At 32.8% G+C, this 20,695-nt stretch overlaps 3 protein-coding genes and 1 non-coding gene across 6 annotated transcripts; 1 reads left to right on the forward strand and 3 right to left on the reverse strand.

The window, feature by feature from the left end:
* The first annotated feature begins 2,176 nt into the window (after positions 1-2,176).
* Positions 2,177-6,100, forward strand: LOC123210065 (perakine reductase-like). Of its 3 annotated transcripts, none has more exons than XM_044628246.1 (8): positions 2,177-2,359; positions 2,427-2,526; positions 3,256-3,426; positions 3,710-3,913; positions 4,047-4,219; positions 4,858-4,954; positions 5,103-5,256; positions 5,711-6,100. In XM_044628246.1, the coding sequence occupies exons 2-8, from the start codon at positions 2,467-2,469 to the stop codon at positions 5,884-5,886; spliced, it is 1,035 nt and encodes a 344-aa protein (XP_044484181.1). In that variant the 5' UTR covers positions 2,177-2,359; positions 2,427-2,466; the 3' UTR covers positions 5,887-6,100. The 3 variants fall into 3 exon arrangements, with proteins under 3 accessions (XP_044484181.1, XP_044484180.1, XP_044484182.1); XM_044628247.1 differs by having other exon boundaries at positions 2,178-2,334; XM_044628245.1 differs by having other exon boundaries at positions 2,177-2,526.
* Positions 6,101-8,413: 2,313 nt separating this feature from the next.
* Positions 8,414-10,753, reverse strand: LOC123210066 (heat stress transcription factor A-6b-like). Its single transcript, XM_044628248.1, has 2 exons — positions 9,964-10,753; positions 8,414-9,265 (listed from the first exon to the last, which is right to left on the reverse strand). The coding sequence occupies exons 1-2, from the start codon at positions 10,225-10,227 to the stop codon at positions 8,540-8,542; spliced, it is 990 nt and encodes a 329-aa protein (XP_044484183.1). The 5' UTR covers positions 10,228-10,753; the 3' UTR covers positions 8,414-8,539.
* Positions 10,754-13,304: 2,551 nt separating this feature from the next.
* Positions 13,305-17,342, reverse strand: LOC123210021 (1,2-dihydroxy-3-keto-5-methylthiopentene dioxygenase 2). The gene is made up of 7 exons (XM_044628175.1): positions 17,213-17,342; positions 15,032-15,143; positions 14,861-14,955; positions 14,457-14,571; positions 14,254-14,378; positions 13,668-13,738; positions 13,305-13,552 (listed from the first exon to the last, which is right to left on the reverse strand). Exons 1-7 carry the CDS (start codon positions 17,228-17,230, stop codon positions 13,480-13,482), a joined length of 609 nt encoding a protein of 202 aa, XP_044484110.1. The 5' UTR covers positions 17,231-17,342; the 3' UTR covers positions 13,305-13,479.
* A 2,825-nt stretch (positions 17,343-20,167) lies between these two features.
* LOC123212631 lies at positions 20,168-20,246 on the reverse strand. Its single transcript, XR_006501591.1, has one exon. It is a non-coding gene; the product is annotated as a small nucleolar RNA snoR114 (small nucleolar RNA).
* Between the last annotated feature and the right edge of the window lie 449 nt (positions 20,247-20,695).

Below are 20,695 nucleotides of genomic sequence, written 5' to 3' on the forward strand. Positions count from 1 at the left end.
ACTTTTCGTCTTCGTCTAGAAACGAAGACTCGGTCTTCATCAACGAAGACTGAGTCTTCATCGACACCAGGTGAGTCATCTTCGTCGACGAAGATGACTCGCCTGTTGTTGAGGAAGACTCTTCGTCTTCATCAAGACGAAAACTAATTGTCTTCATTCAGAGACAAAGATTCGGTCTTTGTTGACCATTATTGTCAACACCATGTGAGTCATCTTCGTCGACGATGACACCGAGGAGGACTACAAGAAAGAGGACGCACCAGAGAGGATGAGACCATGCTTGGAAATCGTCAATGATGTCTCTTCATTATTGGAAAAATTATATCTAAAAGTTAGAAAACTCTAGGAGAAAATACAGTTTTTGAAAACTTGGGGTGGAGAGAAATTATTAGTTTTTAAAGTTTAGGATAGAAAAATCAAATCAAATTTAAGTTTATTTTTAATATTAAATATAAAATAACGATTTTGCCCTTAAAACTAATAGATTTAAACTGTTATGGGTGGGTAAATGAGATTTTCAAAATTAACGAGAGGAACTTGGGATATCAGCACACTTTGGAGGGGAATAAGTCCTTTAGCCTAATGACATCATTAACTGTTGTAACTAAGCCTTGATTTTAATCTTGTCGAGTCGGGTCAAGTATATCTCAATTTTAAGGCCAAAGGACTATTTCCCACTCAAAGTATACTAATTTTCCAACGTTTTCCCTGTTAACTTTGAAATTATTATTTACCTACACATGACCAATTAAAATTAATGGAACTCTAACCCCTGAAAAATTAATCTCATTTCCCCCCTAAAAGTTTAAAAACTAACATTTTATTCCTTCAGCCAAGTTTTAAAAAATCACATTTCCACCCCTAGGGTTTAGTTTCAAAACCTTGTCACTTTCTTCGGCACCATCGATGGTCGTCTCTCCCTCCAGACGGTTTCTCTTCTTTTGACAGCTTGCCTCAGCTCCACCCCAAGCTCTTCGACGTCGAGAGAAATCATCTGGAAAGAGAAATTATCTTTCCAAATGACGAAGATGAGGTCGATCGATCTCATCTTTGTCATCCGAAAAGATGATCGTCTTCTCAAACGAAGACAAGATGACTTGTCTTCCTTTAGAAAGATGATTCGTCTTCATCTGGGAAGATAATTTCTCTTCCTAGACGACTTCTCTCAACACCAAAGGGCTTGGGGTGGAGTTGAGACAGGCCGTTGGAGGAAGGGAAACCGTCGGAAAGGAGAGGCGGTTGGCGATGGCGCCAGAGAATGTGACAACATTTTGAAACTAAACCTTAGGGGAGCAATGTGATTTTTTCAAACTTGGTTTAGGAGAAAAAAGATAGTTTTTTAAATTTATGGGGGAAAATGAAATCATATTTAAGTTCATTTTTAATATTAAATATAAAACAATAATTTTACCCTTAAAATTAACAGATTTAAACGGTCATAGGTAAGTAAATAGGATTTTCAAAATTAACGAGGAGAATTTTGGGAAATCATCATACTTTGGGTGGAAAATAGTCGTTTGGCTCAATTTTAATGGTCACATGACTATTTCCCACTCCAAGTTTGATGAATTAAATTTCATCCTCTTAGTTTGAAAAAGTAATTTTTCCACCTATCTATTAACCTAAGAAAATTTAAAGTTTCAACCCTTACTAGGATTGGATTGAAGCTGAGAGACGAGTAGCTTCTGTCATCCCAATTTTAACTTGTTTAAAAAACTCAATTTCAAATTTAAAATTATAAGTTTCCTTTAAAATAATTTGAATTTAATTTTGTTTGAAAAGAGTTCGGACTTATTACAAAACTGAACTCAAACTATTCAACTAAGCGTAATATTATTGATGGAAACTATAGTTGTTGTTAGTATTTTAAGATACAACATAATATAAATAAAAAATAATATGTATTATATATATTATAATTAATACAATATAGTAAATATATCATACGATACAATATATATTTTATGATACGATAAATAATATTGATATGTATCGATATAAAATTAAAAAAAAAATGATAATAAAATAAGAATATATATAAAAAATTTTAAATTTTTATAAGTATTTACAATATTTTTTAAAATAACGGGGAGTTTGTTATATTATTTTATTTTTTATTATATAAAATAATATAATACTTTATACATAATACATAGCAACACGATAGAGAAACAAAGAGACCAAATGCCTTTTTTTTTTTTATCTTCTCTATGGAAGACAGAGATGGACTGGATTCTGCTCGCTGTTTAAGGAGCGAAGGTTATCGTGCGTGCATGGGCTGTATTGCTGTGCATAAGCTGATGTCAAGGCGCCTCTTTACCAACTAACGTTTTGGTAGTTAGCGAGTCCACTTAAGCAGGTGATCCCTCACATCACCGTAAGTGAAAGGTGGAAGGTTGATTTCACTTTTCTTATGTTCTTTATAGGAAGGAATCTACAACTGAGCTCAAGCTTATCTGAAAAACAATGGAGGAGAAACCTCAAATCCACATCCCAAGAGTGAAATTGGGCAGTCAAGGTTTAGAGGTGAGGTTTTTCTTCATGGGTTTTCCTTTCTTTATTAGCTAAATGTAAGTGACAAGATTTCCATCATTTTTCAAATGCATTTGCATTTCTGTGCTGAGCGAGTAGCTGATAAAACTGAAAACTTAGATGTGAAAGCTGAAAATTTAGTTTGAAATTGATGAAGTTTAGGATTGAGTTATAAGGGTTGAGATCTACTGCTAAGACAGAAAATAAATTGAAATGTAAGAGATCTACTGTTAAAACAGTTCTAGGATATGAGATCAAAAACCAAGTAAGAATGTTTTGTTAGGAACCTGAAATCTAGTTCTCAGAAACTAGACTAAAATCTCGAAATGGGTATTTAGTTTTAGGGCAATGTTATGTGCATTCAATTTTGAGTAACCAATTAGTTACTCAAATGATAAGTCCTCATCTAATTAGGTGTTACTTTATCTTTAATTCAAAATCAGTCAATTACATGATGACACATTATTTAGGTACCCAAATGGATACTCAAACTGAGTGTATATAGTTTTATTTTAATGTTTGACATATTTAACATTTGAAAATTAGTTTGACATGAATTTAAACTTCACAGGATTTGGGTTTAGAATGTGCTTAGATGGACGTAATTGATTCTTAAAAAATGCATGTTTAATGAAGTCATATGGCAAATCAGTAGAGTTGCCTTAGGACCTCTGTATACTTCAAATAATCACAGAGTCTAATGGTGTGTACATTGATCTGCAGGTCTCTAGATTGGGTTTTGGATGTGGGGGACTGTCTGGAATTTATAATGCACCTCTCACTCATGAAGCCGGGTCTTCAGTTATAAAGGAAGCTTTTTCCAAGGGTATCACCTTTTTTGATACGGCAGATCTCTATGGAGATGATCATGACAATGAAATCATGGTTGGGAAGGTATCTTCTTGGCTTCAACTGCAAATTTTCAGATAAAATGATACAGAAGAAACCAAACTGTGCACTTCATTCAATTAACTACATTGCATGTAAGGCTTATATATGAGTTATGATACAAAGCTAAAGACCACCAATTTAATATCATTAATCTAATTATGCCAATTTGCTATAATTTGAATCTAGCTGTGCAACAGGTTTAGTAGCAGTGCTTTCATAGTTTTGTTCTGTTGTGGGTCTCTTGTAGAAATATCCACTGAGTTATAATACATGAAATTTCTTCCAGGCTTTAAAGCAGCTTCCTCGTGATAAAATTCGGTTGGCTACAAAATTTGGTTGTTTCAAGACTGAGGGGGGTCAAATAGGAGTAAAAGGTACACCTGCATATGTGCGGCAGTGCTGTGAAGCCAGTCTAAAGCAGCTTGATGTGGACTATATTGATCTATACTATCAGCACCGTGTGGACACTTCGGTGCCAATAGAGGATACTGTAGGTGTTACAATGTTAAGTCGATTCCTTTCTATTGATTGCATATATGTGCTTCTTTTTCTTCTACTTATGTTCTGATAATATATATGGGAACATATTATGGGATGAGTTTACACTGTGACTTGTGAATTAGATGGGAGAGCTCAAGAAGCTGGTAGAGGAGGGAAAGATAAAGTATATTGGATTATCTGAACCCAGTGTCAACACAGTAAGAAGAGCCCATGCAATTCATCCTATAACAGCCTTAGAAATGGAGTACTCTCTTTGGACCCGTGATATTGAAGATGATATAATTCCACTCTGCAGGTTTGCATATTTTGACCATGAATTAGTGTTCTTCATCTGCATAAACTTTTTTCTTTCAATGTGAGGCACATGGTTGATATTGCAAATTTTAACACCTCTAGACAAATCTCTCATTGACAAAGTATAAGAGAGATGCTAGATATATGTAAAGATCTTCGTTGTTTAGTGATGATAAGATATGACTAGTCAAATAGCTTGTGATAAACTGTTTAAACGTATTTTTAGTTGCAAAACCTAAAAAACAAAATTGTGATAGAATATGTATCCAAACTAAATAATATTTTGACAACGGGTCATACTATTGGACCAAAAAATGATATTAGAGTCACCTTGCATGTTTTCTTGAATGATGGTAGACAAACCTTAATAAGAACATTGAGAAGGGTGAATGTAACACTTCTAGATAAATCTCAAATTGACCATGCATATGCAATGGTTAAAAAACTTGTAAGCTCCTGAATTTTCTAGACATATTTTAGGTTGGAAAACCTAAAAAACAAAACCATGACAGATTATTTGTTTAAAACGGACAATATTTTGATGGTAGACAGAGCTATTGGACTAGGATGTTATTCAAATAGTTCTGGGGTTTTATATTTAATTGTGAATGCTTAATTTTTTCTAACCTTCTTCCTCAGACAGCTTGGTATTGGGATAGTGGCATATAGCCCTCTAGGCAGGGGTTTCTTTGGTGGCAAGGCAGTTTTGGAGAGCTTACCTACTGAGAGTATATTGGTAAGTGATCACAAAAGAGAAGATAATAAACCAAACATATAAATGCGCCAAGGTTTATTTGTTTCATTCTGTTACATGCTTCAGTTTTTTCACCATTTGATGTTGGCCTGACCTACTCTTCAACTCATAAATGGCATTCCTGTCACAGACTTCACATCCAAGGTTCACGGGGGACAATTTAGAGAAGAACAAACTTGTTTATTCTCGTTTTGCTAATGTGGCAGCCAAATATTCCTGTTCCCCTCCTCAATTAGCTTTGGCATGGCTTCTCCATCAAGGGGATGACATAATCCCAATCCCTGGTATGTTAGACTCTTACATTGTTTCTTGGGATAACAATATTTAAAGGCATCGAAGGGATTGAACTTTGTTTTTTTTCTAACCGTAGGAACTTAACTCTTAGATTTTTCTATTAAAAGAACCGAACTTTCAAATTTTCCAATAGAAGTGATGGAACTTAAAGTATTTTATATTGAAAGTACTGAACAAACACAATTAAAATTGTTTGTTTCGTTTTGTTTTATTTTAAAATAAAGATGATTGATTTGATATCTTCTATTGTAGATGGTGAAAATTTAGTCCTAGAAAAAAAAGTTGTAGTTCCAGTTGTTGTTATCCCTTGTTTGTTTTTCCTATAATATCAGAAAATAAAGAAAACCCTGCTTCATCATGTTCTTCTTGATAGATATGTTTGGGGATGATTAGGGATTTACAGTACTTGGATGGCTTTTTACTTTTCACTTTCATATGATACAGGGACAACCAAGATTAAAAACCTGGATGATAACATTGGTTCTTTGGCTCTGAAGCTTACAGAAGAGAGTTTGAAAGAGATTTGTGATGCTGTGCCCGTTGAGGAAGTTGGTGGCCACAGTAATTACGCTTATTTGACAAAGTATGAGTATAAATATGCTAACACTCCAACAAAATAATTGCAAATGGACAATAAAATTCAAGTAGAACTCTTTCTTCTGTGTCTATGTGGGTTGTTCCAGCAGAACAAGGATGAAATAAGAGTGCAGCTTTGGTATATTTGATAATTGTCCCTCTTATCATGGACATTTTCCTTCTAATTAGATTAGGATTTATGTAAATTGAATGCCAGTCTGATAAACAATAGAAAACAGTTCTTGCATCTTCATATTCCGTGAAAAAATCTAGCTAAGTAGTAATCCAATTAGGGGTGGATCCAAATCAAATTAACGTGGGTTTGATTTCATGTTTGATTTGAATGATTCAAACTCGAGTTGGAGATCCAGTCTGAAAACGTGGCTGTAGCTTAGTTTGTTTGCCTCTTCAATAACATTATTCATCTCACCATAAACATTGTTCATTCTATCAATAGTCTTTAAATAACATTATACACCAATTCGACTAAGTGCAAACTCAAATTGGGTCTTATAAATTCTAATGAAAATCTGACCATTTGGCTCTTGAATCCACCCCCAATAAAGGGTGTTGAAAACAAAATATGATTAATCCTTTAGACCCCAACAGCATGATAAATGAATTTTTATGGCCCCAAATAGAGCTGCGTATGCAACTAGCTAATGACGCACCAGAAACAAACAGGCTCCATGGAAGTAAGCACCGTCGCCGAATTTGAACTCATATCCCCTTTACATGAAACCCTTCCATTGTCACTTTGACCTATGGAAGCCAGCAAAATATAGAACGTGGCTGTATATGAGACCGTACACTACTCGCCTGAACGCCCTAGTGATCACCGGCAACCTAGAACACCACTGCCCTCACAATTCAAGCTCACGGGTGACAATTTTTTCTGGTAAAAATGGTAGCCACGTCATCCAACTCCACCATGTATGGACAACCAAAGCCACGTGAACCACTGAAACTTTCCAGAAAAAGATCCGGAAGACGTGGAACCAACATATCCACCATAGTTTTCCACCTCTCCTGCTATACATATCAACCCACCACCAACCAGCATTAACTGCAGAAGTCGAAGCTGAGAACCCAATTTTTGCTCACTTCTTCTGAAACGACAAAGAGGTCATGTGGAGCAAGCCAGATTGTGGGGAGCAATGGTGTGTAAACTTTGATTGGCCCAATAATCTATGGTTAGAAACTCACTCCGAAGCATATGGTATGATTTTACCTGATGAAAGCTGTCATTCATTTCAGGAGCAAAGGACCAGTAATTTCAATGAATGCAATTTCGGAAGCTTTCCTTTCTCTGAATCCATTATTTACCCATGGTAATGGAATCATTTGTTAGATGTATGTTAAATCTAACAAATGATTCCATTACCATGTCATAGATCTCGCTTTGCTTGAGAGTGTTTATAACTCTTTAGTCTCTCTCAACTCTGCGGGAAGATCAGAAAGAACCAATGATTTGAAAATCATATTGATTGATTCAATTGATTGAATTGGAAATTGGTTTTTAAATCCAGTCTGGTTAATATAAAAAATCGATTTTATTATTGACTCGATCAAAAACTGAGTTTGATCAAATAAACGGTCAAAAATAGATTTGATTAAGTTTTCTTACCATTTCTTATTAACTTTCTCATAAGGTGCACTATAATATATAATATATAGTATATAAAATTAAATTTTTAATATATGATATAATATATAATTCAACTACCATATCAACGATAGTATAAATTTATTTTATACACAAAAATAACCAGTTTCTTGCAATTAGAAGGCAAGCCATTTAATGTATTATAATTGACATCAAATCAACTTTGAATACCGATCTTTTTTTTTTCTATATACTCTCCAATGAATGGTTTATAGTATGTTCATAGAGAAAAAACTTAACCTCTCTTGTAATAATTTATTATCCCTCTTATTAAATATATAATAAATTATACCGTCATAACTCAGATATTTTTATCGAGGCATGAAATATTTCTAATAATAATTTATATTTCTTCTCCTTTTTGCATTTTGTATTTTTGATTAAAAAGGAAAGAGGAAAAAAAAAAAAAAAAAAGGAAGTGAGTGCGGGTTGCTGACGCATAAATGGCCGGGGAACCAAAGATTTGTACCTGCGAAGTTCGGTAGAAGGCCTGAAATCAGAATGGGCCAAAGTGGAACTGAAAGTTGCCCTGTACTATTCAGGGGCCAAATTTGTTGTATCAAACTAGATTCTTGAGTCTGAAATTTCCAGGGCCCAGTCACTCGCAGAAGGCCACCATTGATGGAGACTAGAGAGATGTGATGTAAGTTTGCAGGCGCCAGCCATGAACATTCTAATCCAGGAAAGTTTGTGATCCCACTTTCATTTTTCTCTGTGCCATAACATTGTGCACTACTTTGAATTAGCTCAAGCTTTACTTGAATATTATAAATTCGAATTAAAATTAAACTAACTTTTATTTGAATTCAGTTTGATTCGAATCCACTTTTAGATAAAGATGTGTAATGTTTTTATTAGGTTTTATCAATCTCATGTGCATATGTTGACCAGATATGACACATGAATAGAGCAAGCAAGCACTTAGCAATAACAATTAATTGTTCTACACTCTTCAAAATGATCAATTGCTTAATATACTAAATCAATGGGGTTTGACATACTGGAATTTTCAAGGAACTTAAAAAAAAAAATTATGGATAATTTGTGCTCGCGTATTTGGATACCATTTTACCACTCGAGCTACTTTGAAGCCCATGACACCAATTTTGCTCAACAAGCACATCTAAATCTTCTCTTTGTTCATCCTCTTCCTCAAAATCTTCATTCAAGAAATTTTCCCAGAACTCCACATTATAAGTGCTTCTGTATTCATGATGATCTCCTCTTTCCATAAATTTCTCTTGTGGGTTCATGTTTTGGCAACCACTGGGTCCTTGCATGTCACCATTTTCTTCAGGTTCCATCTTAACAAAATTACTAGGCCCTTGATCAATACGCTGTCTTTTCTTTCTGCATATCACTTCTTCAAACTCTTTTCTTCTATCTTTTTGCTGCACAAATTGCGGTACATAGTGTGGATTCTGCATGGCTCTCGCCAAGAAACTCACCATTTGTTGCTGTTTCATCTCAGATTTTCTTAACCTTTGTTCCATTACATGAAGATATTCTCTGGTAATCTGCTGTTGCCGTCTCAGCTTCACCAATTCCACCATTAGAGCTTGCTTGTCACGCCTTTCTCTATCAACTTCACCATTTAATCCAAACCTTCCTACTTCAACACAAGCATCTAGAGCTTGCTGTGAAGCATGAGGTTGAATTGTCTTTCTTCTTCTAATGTTCTTTAAAAGATGCCCTTGCCCCCTCAGAAACCCTTCATTTGCAAACTCCCATCTATCAGGATCAACCTTCGTGAACCCCTGCACCAATTTTTGATGATAATTGTTAAGAGATTTAGGACAGATATTACACAAATTAAACCAAGAAAGTAAAGAAATGCAATCAAAAGATTTACCCGGTTCAAATTTCCTAAACGAAATCTTACATCTAAGGAAAAGGTTATCTTTAAAGAATATTACACCTTAAAATAAGAAAATCATTCGATATTTACAGTCAATCGATACAATAGGATCACTACAAAGAAATATACAAAAATACAGTAATAAATAGTATTATGTACACAACTTTGTACATAAACAATGACGTATCATCATATGATTGGATAATTAAAAATTAAAGATAAAATAACACTCAATCACATATAAACAAAGTTACGTACATAGGTTTGTTTTATAGCAATATTTGTTTGTATAGAAGAAATAAGAGAGATCCAGGCTAAAATAACTCTGGGTTTATATATCAGGGTAATAATGTATCTAAACCGTGAAATGACTTGCATGCCCTTACCACAGTTAATTACAAAACTGCCCTCCTTTCTAAGGTCTTAGACACAGAAGTCCCACAATAAATAATAGTATATTCTATATTATGATCTCAGCAGTTACCATTTTAAAACCCATTAATGAAAAAAGAAACAAAGCAAACATCTTCACTATGATTCATGACATGACTGTTTTCATGGATGTAAATGGAGATAAAAAATGGGAAGTTTACTTACATAAGTGTTGAGTTGTCTAACAAAGCTGGAGAAATTGTTGTGCTTGAAGTATCTAGGGAGAAGACTAATGGAGAAGGTCTGAGGATCCCATACAACAAAGCTGCTGTTGCCGCTGCTCCAAGAAACAATATGATTGGTGGTTGAGTCTTCGACTATATCATAAGTTTTTGTGAGAAATGGAGGAGGACCAGCCTCATGGAGTCCCTCCATTGGTTGAGGAGTTGCAGCAGAAGCCATATCAGATACAAGAGAACAAGTATACATATATATATATAGATATATGATGATCAACTGCAACAACAAAAACCCTTCAATCTAGAAGAAGAAGAATGATAGAAATGAAAGATGTGGGCTTGATGGAAGAAATGGCTTCAATATTTTCGAGAAATGGAAGATAAATATGACAGAAAGATGGAAGAACTCTGGTAAAAGAAAGAAAAAGGGAGAGTGAAGAGAAAAGCAATGGCTTTAGTAATTTATATAAGAATAGTTGGAAAAGTGTAAGCAAAATAGCAATGAGATATTTTTCTCCCTCCTCTTGTTGTTTCTCCTTTAAGAATCCATTGGCCACTGACTTTGCTCTTTGTCTCGGTTGGAGGTAGAAGGAAGAGGGACAGGTAAACATCTACCGCCACAACATTTTTTCGGAAAAGTGACCAACCACAGAAGCAGCAATTTGAAATAGTTTATGTTTGGATTTGTGGATAGACATCCATTGCATCATTTTCTTATATAAGAAGATTTAAACATCATTGTAAGTTAGACGAAGAGATTCTTATAAAATTCGACAACTCTTTTCTGACTCATATTTGAAATCGAGTTCTTGTTATTATAATTTACGTACATATTCTATTTAAACATTCTTTTATAATCATTAATGTCATAATTTTTTTTTTTTTATAAACCGGATTAGAAAACATCTCGTGTTCAATTTTCTTTGTAAGTATTTTATATCGACACAATGAATATCATGACTGATTAACTGATCTTCAATACCACTATCATTGTCTATTTTATGTAAGACTCATAATTGATTAAATTATCTTTAATCCAAAAAAGCCGATTCAAAATCAACATCTAAGGTTCGATTTCGACTAAAAAATAATTTAATTTTATATTCAATTCAAATTAATTAAAACTCAACTGTTTAAACTCGACTTATTTATAAAAACAAACTTAATTTTTGACTTAATTTCGATTCGATAAATTCAAACTTGAACACCTAAGATTATATATATTATTGTAAAAATATTGATACATGGTAAGTTATATGTCTAGTTTACAAGAGCTACCAAGTGTACTTTTATTTTATTTTTCTTATTATTCTTTTGGTTTGGGCTAAGCCACGACCCCCATCCTAAGTTGAGACGTGGCTAAGCGGTACCTTGTTATTTATATATATTTTAATAAGATAATTATGTACTTTGGTTAAAAAACATTAAACCCTAAAGCTGAAAAGTTCACCTAAAAGTGCCGTGGCATCGGAAAGTGCAAATCACCTATGGACACGTGTAATCATCACAAGGTAGAAACGTGTTGTAATATTACAGCACCACACTTGTACAACATGTGTTATAATTTTATTGTTTAAGCTTATAAAGTATATATTATTATTATGTAATTAAATATCATTTTATCATTATTTCAAAACCATCAAATCATAAGATAACACATTTTAAGAATATTTGATTAAATACTCAAAACTAATCACATATAGTTTTATTGATTTATAAAATCATTATTTTTTAAATAAAAATTATAAAACTATATTTATAAACAAATTTTATTATCTAATTCATATAAACTGATATAACAATATATAATTATATAATACAATAACATCTAATTAAGTTTTTTTATTTTTTTAATTCAAAATCACTTAATTATAATCAGGGTAATACATAATATTACTTTTTTGTTTTTCAAGAAATAAGAACCCTTTTCGGATATGCGTTATTGATTTTGCATGTTCTCATTAATACAAGTTGAATAAATTGATTCCTCTAACACATTTTTGCGGTGGTCAAAGAGAGAGAAGTTCAAACATGCACAAGGCACGCGACGAACATTTTCTACGAGTCTTAGATGACTAAGAGTGCATTCAATCTGGGTTACTAAAGTTTAGGTTATTGTTTAACTCAAACAAATCAAACTCAAATTAGAATAACTTTAGTTTGTCAAACTATTGACATTAGAACTCCCCTAGCGGATAACTTTTTTTATTTTTTTCCGACAATAAAATTTAATTCAAATTGAACAAATACGAGTATAAACTTACTCAAGTTCAACTCAAATTCTAAATGGTCAACTCGAATTTGAATTTGAGCTCATTTGAATTGGTCAAACACGTAATTGAAGGTCACCAGCAAGAATAAAAAATATTATTAATATAATAAATAGTATCTCCAGACAAAGTTCAAACCGAACTTAAACTAAGTTATCGAATTGAAACTCTTAACTCAAATTTGGCTTGAATCAAATTTAACACCGATTCAAATCAAACTGACTTAATTTAAGTTCAATCATATGCAAGAATTCTTCTTCTTTATCTTCTCCAATAATTTTTCTCCTTCAACATTATTGTTCACCTTCTTCAACGTTACTAATCACCAACTCATGCAAGCCGAACTCGAGTTAGCTACTCAAAATTCAAATCAAATTCAAACCAACCCTTATTCAAGTTTGGCTGGACTTCAATCCACCCCAAGGATGACTCTAAGAACCTTGTTTGCTCCCACTGACTATCAATATGGACTTTTTCCCATTCATAGATAAGCAAAATAACAACCAACTACTCGAGTTGTGCTGATCACAATTATTCCAGGAACATAAAAAATAACCAATAATGATGAGAATACTTTGATCGCTACAATTTCCTCGCAAAATTTTGACATTTGCCAAACTTGTGAAGAAGTTGGACACTTGTGCTAAATATCAGAGATACGCAAAAAAGTAACCCATAAAGTAAGAGAGAAAAACCTGTGAACACATACACTCTACACAAATATAGCAAACCAACCAGAAATATTATGTATATCGATGTTTTTAAAATTAGACTGAATGTCAACCCAGTGAAGGGGCAATCCCGTTCAACCAGCAGTTGAACCAATTAACTATTAAAAAATTGATTTTCACTATTGACCAAATCAAATCTGGGTTTTATCCAATCCAACTATTCGAACCACCTAGTTCAATCCGGTCTAACTCTTAAAAAAGGTTTTCAATAAACAGTAACTGTTTTTCATGGTGGGTGATGGTTGTACTGACTAGTCCAATCTGCATTTTAAAGCCATAATGTATATTTAATATGTCAATCTATTACCATATTGGATGCGCATGGCTGGAAACTAACAAGATACTTATATCAAGTCAGCAGCAAAGCAAGAGTACAGTACACAAGAAAAACAAACGATACAAGCAAACCAAGGAGCCATACAAAACACAAGAGAGTACAGAAGAATCAGCTCTTTATTTACCAGTAATAACTTTTACTCCAATTTGACGGTAGATGCAAAATCATGCAGATGCATTGACATCAATAGAATGGTTGCCAGCTTCTTTCAGCAAGAAACCTTTAACATATTCTTTCCTGCAACATTACTCCCTTAGTAAGAATAACAAAGCCTCTAGAAATTCTATCGACCACATGTTTACCAAGAAAAACAGAAGGGATGTCAACATACACAGTAATGGCAAAAACATACCTTGCAGGTAGATGATCGTGGGGGCGATTGAATGGGGTCCAAACAGGATCACCCACAAACAAACGCATTGCCTGCACATTATCATACATAGTAAGAAACAACTCTTTGCACTGTGCTATTCTCAGAGAACTAAATCAGCTCATGAAAATGTTTATAATATCAGGGCAATAACATCAACATCTAGCCAAAAAAGATGAAGTAACTCCTCTATGGAAGAGTCTGCACAGATTTCTCTCTGAGAATTTAAATAAATCCCCCAGTTCAGAGCTATAGCTACTCACCAAACATCAAAACTTGCCTATAAGAAAAGTGCTTCAACTTAATTAATTTATAAATCCTAGTAGCAATTTATGCTCGCAGTAGTAGCTATCTAACCTGATGTCTAAAACTACATCGTCAATCATTATGCAAGCATGAAAAAAGAAAAGACAAGTGTATCTTTCATCACCAACCTTAATAAAACAAAACTCAAATTCCCAAGGGAGATAAATGGTCCTTTTTAAGGGGCTAGTGTTGAGGTAAAATGTTGTTGAGTCGGTAGGCACAGAAGCTACAAAAATTGCATATAGATATACGATACCAGTACCTTGATATAGTTGTCAGTATCCAATGTAAAGCGGTGATAACAGCCAGCAGGTAAAACAATCATTCCCCCTTTCTTTACCCATACACGAATCCATTTGTCATTACAGTCTCTGATATCAAAGTAACCTTCACCAGAAAAAAACAACTAAGAACTTATATTAAGGTAAAGTACTTACAGCGAACCAAGCACCAAATTAATCCTACCACTTCCTGCCACACAGTAGCGTATCTCTTCATCAGTGTGAAGATGTTCTTCAAAGAAATTTTTTATCTTCTCTTCATAATTTGGAAGCTTTTCTGGACAAACCTCACAGAAGTCCTGCAGAAAAGCTTATCTGGTCAAAATTACAGCAGACTGCACACTCACTGTCAGATGGCAAACATAGTTAGGAACTTATCAAATTCATTATCAAAATTAGTTGAATTTTCTTCCTTTATATTTTTAATAGTGTATATTCTGCAGAACTGAATGGGTTTATCCCAGAACAAATTAAGTGAAATCCTTATTTCAGAACACCCAAGATATCAAGATACGGTCAAAAGTCATAACCCTATGACCATGAAACAGTGCAAAATGAATACAAATCCAGCAAATTAGTCTGACAAACCATGTAAGAATAACCACGCTCTTCACGAATCTTCTTCAATTCCTCATCAGTTTCATAGTTATCGGCATCTAATCGCCAGCTGAGTACTCCAAGTTCTACAAGGTCACAAGCAGTCAAAGACTAAACATTTCTTGTTATCATCAAATCCATATGTCTGCCAAAAAAGCTCACCAGAAAGTTGATTCAGGGACACAAATTCCTTAGGATCATTGTGATGGGGGAGTCTTTGGTCTTCATCACTATCATCCATGTACCATGCCTGAATAACTTCCTCTCTAGTATCCTGAGAAATTATAAGATCACATACATCTCAACACATCAAATTTCGTAAGTGAAATAAAGGCATACAACTGAGAGGACTCAAGTCTCTGATCCTAGTTGACATTAATAAAAACAGAGTCCTAATGAACAATAAATTAAACTAACGTTTCAATGCCTCATTTTAACAAATTCAGTTCGGATAATTTCTACAAAGAAAAAAAAGGAGGTGGCAAAAAAAAAACCACTATGAAACAGCTGTTTACCCAAAAGAGAAAAGGCTTCCTTTTCTCACATCAGGAAGAAATTATATATTCAGAAAACCGAGAGACTTTGTCGAGAGTCAGATCCATATTAAAAGCCCATAAATACTCATAGGTACGCATGTCCAAAAATTGCTATGGTGCACCCCAACAGACACCTGTCCCCTTCACACTACAAATTTTGGCAGCTTCGAACACTGAAATGTCATTGTACATCAAACAAAAAAGGTTTGCTACTCAGTGATCCTAAAACCTCATCCTCATACATATTATCTACAGGACTCTCTTAAGATTAAGTCCAGAGGAATGTTATCAATCACAACCAAAAAAAAAAAAACAAAACAAAACAAAAAACCAATTTACACATAGAAGAAAATGTCACTTGCTGGGAATAAGATAATATCAAAGATATTTGCATGCAAGCTAACAGAGAGTACAAATGTTGGAAGCAACCAATTGTACTAAGATGATTATTTAGTGCCGAGCAATTTTTTTTTTTTTTTTTGATACAAGACACCAGTCATTACCCATGCAACAAAATTGAGATTATAAGTGAGAACTAATAAGTGTCTGAATAATATATAATAACACAAAATAAAGATCTATCATACAAGAATCTTGAATCCTTGACACATACAAATTACCTAATGACTTAAAACGTTGTGCTTTAACCACCACCATCTCATGAAATCCTTAAAAGTAAAAAATACACTATGGAATTTTTGGTACAACAGAGAAAACCCAATCGATGACCGTTACAGATACAAATATTACAAAACTAATTAAAGTCATTCTCTCTATCTAGAAGTCACATTGAAGCATAAGCCTTAAAAAAAGATAAAATTCTTTGCAATAATGAAAAAAATTAACTAAAAAACTACTAAATAAACTCATATATGCCTAAAAACCGATAGCTCTTGAAAATCATGCACTCCCCCTATTTTATTTACAATTTTGAAATCTTCAATTTCAATATTCATTTCATCTCTAGTTTTTTCCCCGGAAAATAATCATATTCAACAGCCATTTGTCATAACTTATGATTATGTATTATGATTACAGGGATAATTGATTATGTAATAATCAATTCTTGCTTGTTTGGTACAGCTTATGATTATTAGATTATGGTTATCCATAATCCAATTGTGACTATTTGGCAAATAATCTAAAAAGTTGATAATTTGTGTTAAAATGTTAAAAATGAAAAAAAATTCATCAAATCCAATAATACAGTAATTCAAAAATAAGCTAATCCTACCAGCTTTTGGATTGTGGCTTATATAATTTACAAAAATGATAATAATCCACAGTTCCATTATTCACATAAACTATGCTAAACGTTTCATAATTGATTGTTTAATCCAATAATCTAATAATCAGGAATTCTATAATTCAAACTACTGACTACAATAAAAACAGTGTTTAACCACAGGGGAAAACACTTCATGATAGTCAATTTCTTCTCTTTGAGAGAAGCCTTTGGCCACTACTCTGGGCTGTTCTATTCCAGGGATACCTGGTTTCCTTTTAAAAGCAACTTAAGCAAAAAAAAAAAAAAAACTACAATAAAAACAAATAAACTAGAGCACAACACAACACAACGGGAAATTAAGCTGAAACAAATAATTAAATACCAATACAAAGATGAAATATTATTATAAGATCATTTCAATTTCTTATGAATAGCTTACAGAATTTATTAGAACAAATACACTAATAAATCTTCGATTCTATTCACAACTATGAGGAACCACGCCTTATTGCTACAAAACCAGATAAAATTGATTCAATAATTAAGAAGAAAAAAGAAAGGTGAGTCGATTTGAAGTACCTTGTCGGAGGCAACCATGGCTTTGAAATTCTTGGACGTTTAGAAGGAACGCGAAAAAGACGAGAGAAATAAGGAAAGGTCAAAGGCTGGCGGGTATTAACAAGATATATATTACCAATACGGGGAAGACATTTTTAGAAAAAAAAAAAATATATATATATATATATATATAATAAGAGGGCGTAAAAAATTTTTTATAAATATTTGTAATATTTTTTAAATTAATGATATATTAATTATATTTTTTATTATTTTTTATATTTTATTTTTTAAAAATTGTTTTTTATGATACGAAAAATTAAATTTTTAATATATAATATAATATACAATTTAATTATCATAGATTTGATCAATTTGCCAATTCACAACTTAATAAGTAAAATATTATTAAGATTTTAAAAACTTTAAATCACATGTTACATTTTTAAAACCTTATTTTTTTTCATTTTAAATATAAAAATAATTAATAAAATAAAATTATTTTATAATTATTAATACAAATGAGATAATATAGATAATTATTTCAGTATCTATGAAATATATTATCTAGCAAATGATGAGATATTTGATTCTTCTATTTGAGGTCATTAGATTATCTTATACAATAATTGATGTAGTTTGACATTAACCTAATGTAGTTTTTTAGAAAGAATTACTAAAATAGTAGTGATTGATTTTCAGACATACATTATCCATGCATGCTCGTGCATTTTTTCGATAAAAGAGACGATATTTCACTTTTTTAAGCTATTTTTTGCGAAAACACTCTCATTCACACACAAACGTTCATGTCCTCCTTAAAAGTACTAGCACATCATATAACGATTGTTGACAACCTCTCTCTCAATTCATACTCTGTGCGGATACTTAAGTGTCTTCCGAGTGTTGGAACAGAAGTTGTTGACACAAGTTTACCAACATTAAAGATGAATGAGTCGTCCACGTTGGTATGTTCTTGAAAACTTTCTTGTATGTTTGAAAAAATGCATGTTTGTAAGATAATACCATTAAACGGGGTCATGCAAAGTGTTTATGGTCTACATACGTGATAATATGCATGAGTTGAAAAATTTTAATGCAATTTCCGCTGTGTTTGATATGATTTTATGCCACAAAACACTAACAATATTCACCCTTAACCCTAATGTAATGGGTATTTTAAGCTATTCTTATCCTAATCTAATTGGTAATTTCTAAATTACTCTTATTTTTATGAAGTGTAGTTTGACTCTGATTAGAATTTAATCTCTCATCACCACTTTGGCATAAGGCATGCGCTTCCACACATCACTTCTCATCTCACATAGTCAGCTTATAAATATATCCTATTTTACTGCCATCAGAATCTTTAAAAATGAAACATTTTACACGGAAGTAATTCAGATAAATCAACAGCAATTTCCCTGGCAGATAAATGATTGTCATCTCATAAATAAGCACATAATATGCTCGTACCATTAAGATTTCAAAGTTAAACAGATAAAAATTTACAATCATTTAACAAAAATACCATTCCATGCTATGTTATAAGTTAGATGCCTATCAATGTCCCAAATCCATATACAGAAGATAAATGTGGTGCATCAGAGGGCAGAAACTTTCAGCTATGAAGATATAAATATACAGTACATAAAAAAATAGACACGCATACAGAAAGTGAACACGCCGATATCTGAAATTCTGATGAGCTTCTAACGGCACTCCAAGTTTTCCAGTCAAGCCCTTGATGTACTCCTTTCTTGCAGGATGATTTTCCTGGGCCGATTATATGCTGTGAACACTGGTTCTCCCACTAACAACCTCATCAACTGCACATCACAGAAACATAAATCAACAATATTATTGACAAACTCTGACTGTTACTGATCAATTTGTCTGAGCAAATCAACAACATTGCTGGTGTCAAGTATAAACCGATGATATATTCCAGCCGGCAAATTATAAGATCACCAGCTTTAATCCATATTCAAATCCACTGGTTATCTTTGTTTCTAACATCAAAATATCCACTTCCTTCTAAGCAGTAGCATATCTCCTCATTGGCATGCATATGCTCCATGTAAAAGTTCTTCAGCTTCTCCTCATAGTTAGCAAACTTTTTTTGGGCACAAATCAAGCAAACCCAGCAAAAGTGACAGCATGATTGTTTTGTCAAATAGAAGTTTTGTGGACAAAAAGAAAGAAAGCTCTACTATTGATCTTTGATTAAAGATCACAAATCATGTTACCATTTTTTTCATGTATTCACTTTTATATATGCTCTTGAACCCTTCCAAATGGGAGAACAGAATTTATTATAAGGAAGAATTCACTTGGAAAGGGAATTGAGATTGAGTTGCATAAGTTTTCTAGCTTTCCTCTAATCAGGTTTATTCTTCAGCATAATAAAGTGAGTCTCAAACAAAGCCCCCTGTCACCATGTGAATAGGGCTTTAGCGTCAGGTTTACAGAGTATACTAACAAAATAATGTAATCAAACATGTTATTTAAATTTGTACCTAAGCTAAATCATAAAGGATGTTTGTACCAAGCCATCAAACACCATTTTCCTTAACCAAGTGAACCCACTAGAGGCATGAGCAGAGATGCAATCATATAAAACTTTTAGGATCTAAACTCTAATGCCACATAACTCCACATGTACAATCCATAAGAATATATATTGTTTAAAACAAAATATAATACATAGGCAACTGGGACTGTAGATTACAAATATATATATAGATTTTTTACAACAGAGAGATAGTATGATTATTAGCGCCCAGCTGGATAACAGAGGGTATAATAAAAATATTTTTATAAAGAAAAAAATATAGAGCTCATGTAAAATCCATAAAAATAAAAAATAAAAAATTGTTTACAACAAAAAGATAACATAATTGTTAGCACCCAAACGGCTATCAGAAAGTATTATAAAAATTCTTTCAAAACAAAAAATTAAAAAATGTATATATAGAGCTCAGATATACTTGCTGTCATCCAGAGATGAGTTGTGATGGACCCAACCATCACTTGTAATACAACTTCACAGCCCTGCAACCTTTTTTTTTAGAGTAAATAATCAATTAAAGGGTTTCACAAGCGTGACAGAGGATCGAACCCATGATTTCTCTGTAGAAGTTATAATATTTTATCAGTTTTGCTAATTCATAGTAGAATACAATCCCAATACTAGACCACTGGTGCTTGCTGTTAATAGCTTGAAATATATATTTTAATACCTTACAAAATCTCAGCTTGTTACAGTTGACTGCTACAGAACATATGGATGAGTATTATCGAAAGTATTGTTTATTTAACCCTATAAACCACAAATTAATCAAAGTATGAGGAAACCAAATTGCATTTAATATATATAGTGTAAATATTAAATAAAGTAAAGAAATTACAGAGAATCCGCACATGTAGTAAGCTGCACACAAGTTGAAAATTATCTACAAGCTACTTCAGTATAATCTATAAAGGTTTAAGGAATTGGAATGC

This window comes from Mangifera indica, chromosome 3 (assembly GCF_011075055.1).
Source record: "Mangifera indica cultivar Alphonso chromosome 3, CATAS_Mindica_2.1, whole genome shotgun sequence".
NCBI lineage: Eukaryota > Viridiplantae > Streptophyta > Magnoliopsida > Sapindales > Anacardiaceae > Mangifera > Mangifera indica.

Excerpts from the sequence above, each read along its gene's own strand:
- LOC123210065 (XM_044628245.1), top strand. The coding sequence starts at position 2,467 with ATGGAGGAGAAACCTCAAATCCACATCCCAAGAGTGAAATTGGGCAGT. Across the intron at positions 4,220-4,857 it reads GATATAATTCCACTCTGCAG|ACAGCTTGGTATTGGGATAG; the intron begins GTTTGCATATTT and ends CTTCTTCCTCAG. Across the intron at positions 5,257-5,710 it reads TGACATAATCCCAATCCCTG|GGACAACCAAGATTAAAAAC; the intron begins GTATGTTAGACT and ends CATATGATACAG.
- LOC123210066 (XM_044628248.1), bottom strand. The coding sequence starts at position 10,227 with ATGTATACTTGTTCTCTTGTATCTGATATGGCTTCTGCTGCAACTCCT. Across the intron at positions 9,266-9,963 it reads TTAGACAACTCAACACTTAT|GGGTTCACGAAGGTTGATCC; the intron begins GTAAGTAAACTT and ends AAATTGGTGCAG.
- LOC123210021 (XM_044628175.1), bottom strand. Across the intron at positions 14,572-14,860 it reads AGCGTGGTTATTCTTACATG|GACTTCTGTGAGGTTTGTCC; the intron begins GTTTGTCAGACT and ends GCTTTTCTGCAG. Across the intron at positions 14,379-14,456 it reads CTACTGTGTGGCAGGAAGTG|GTTACTTTGATATCAGAGAC; the intron begins GTAGGATTAATT and ends TTTCTGGTGAAG.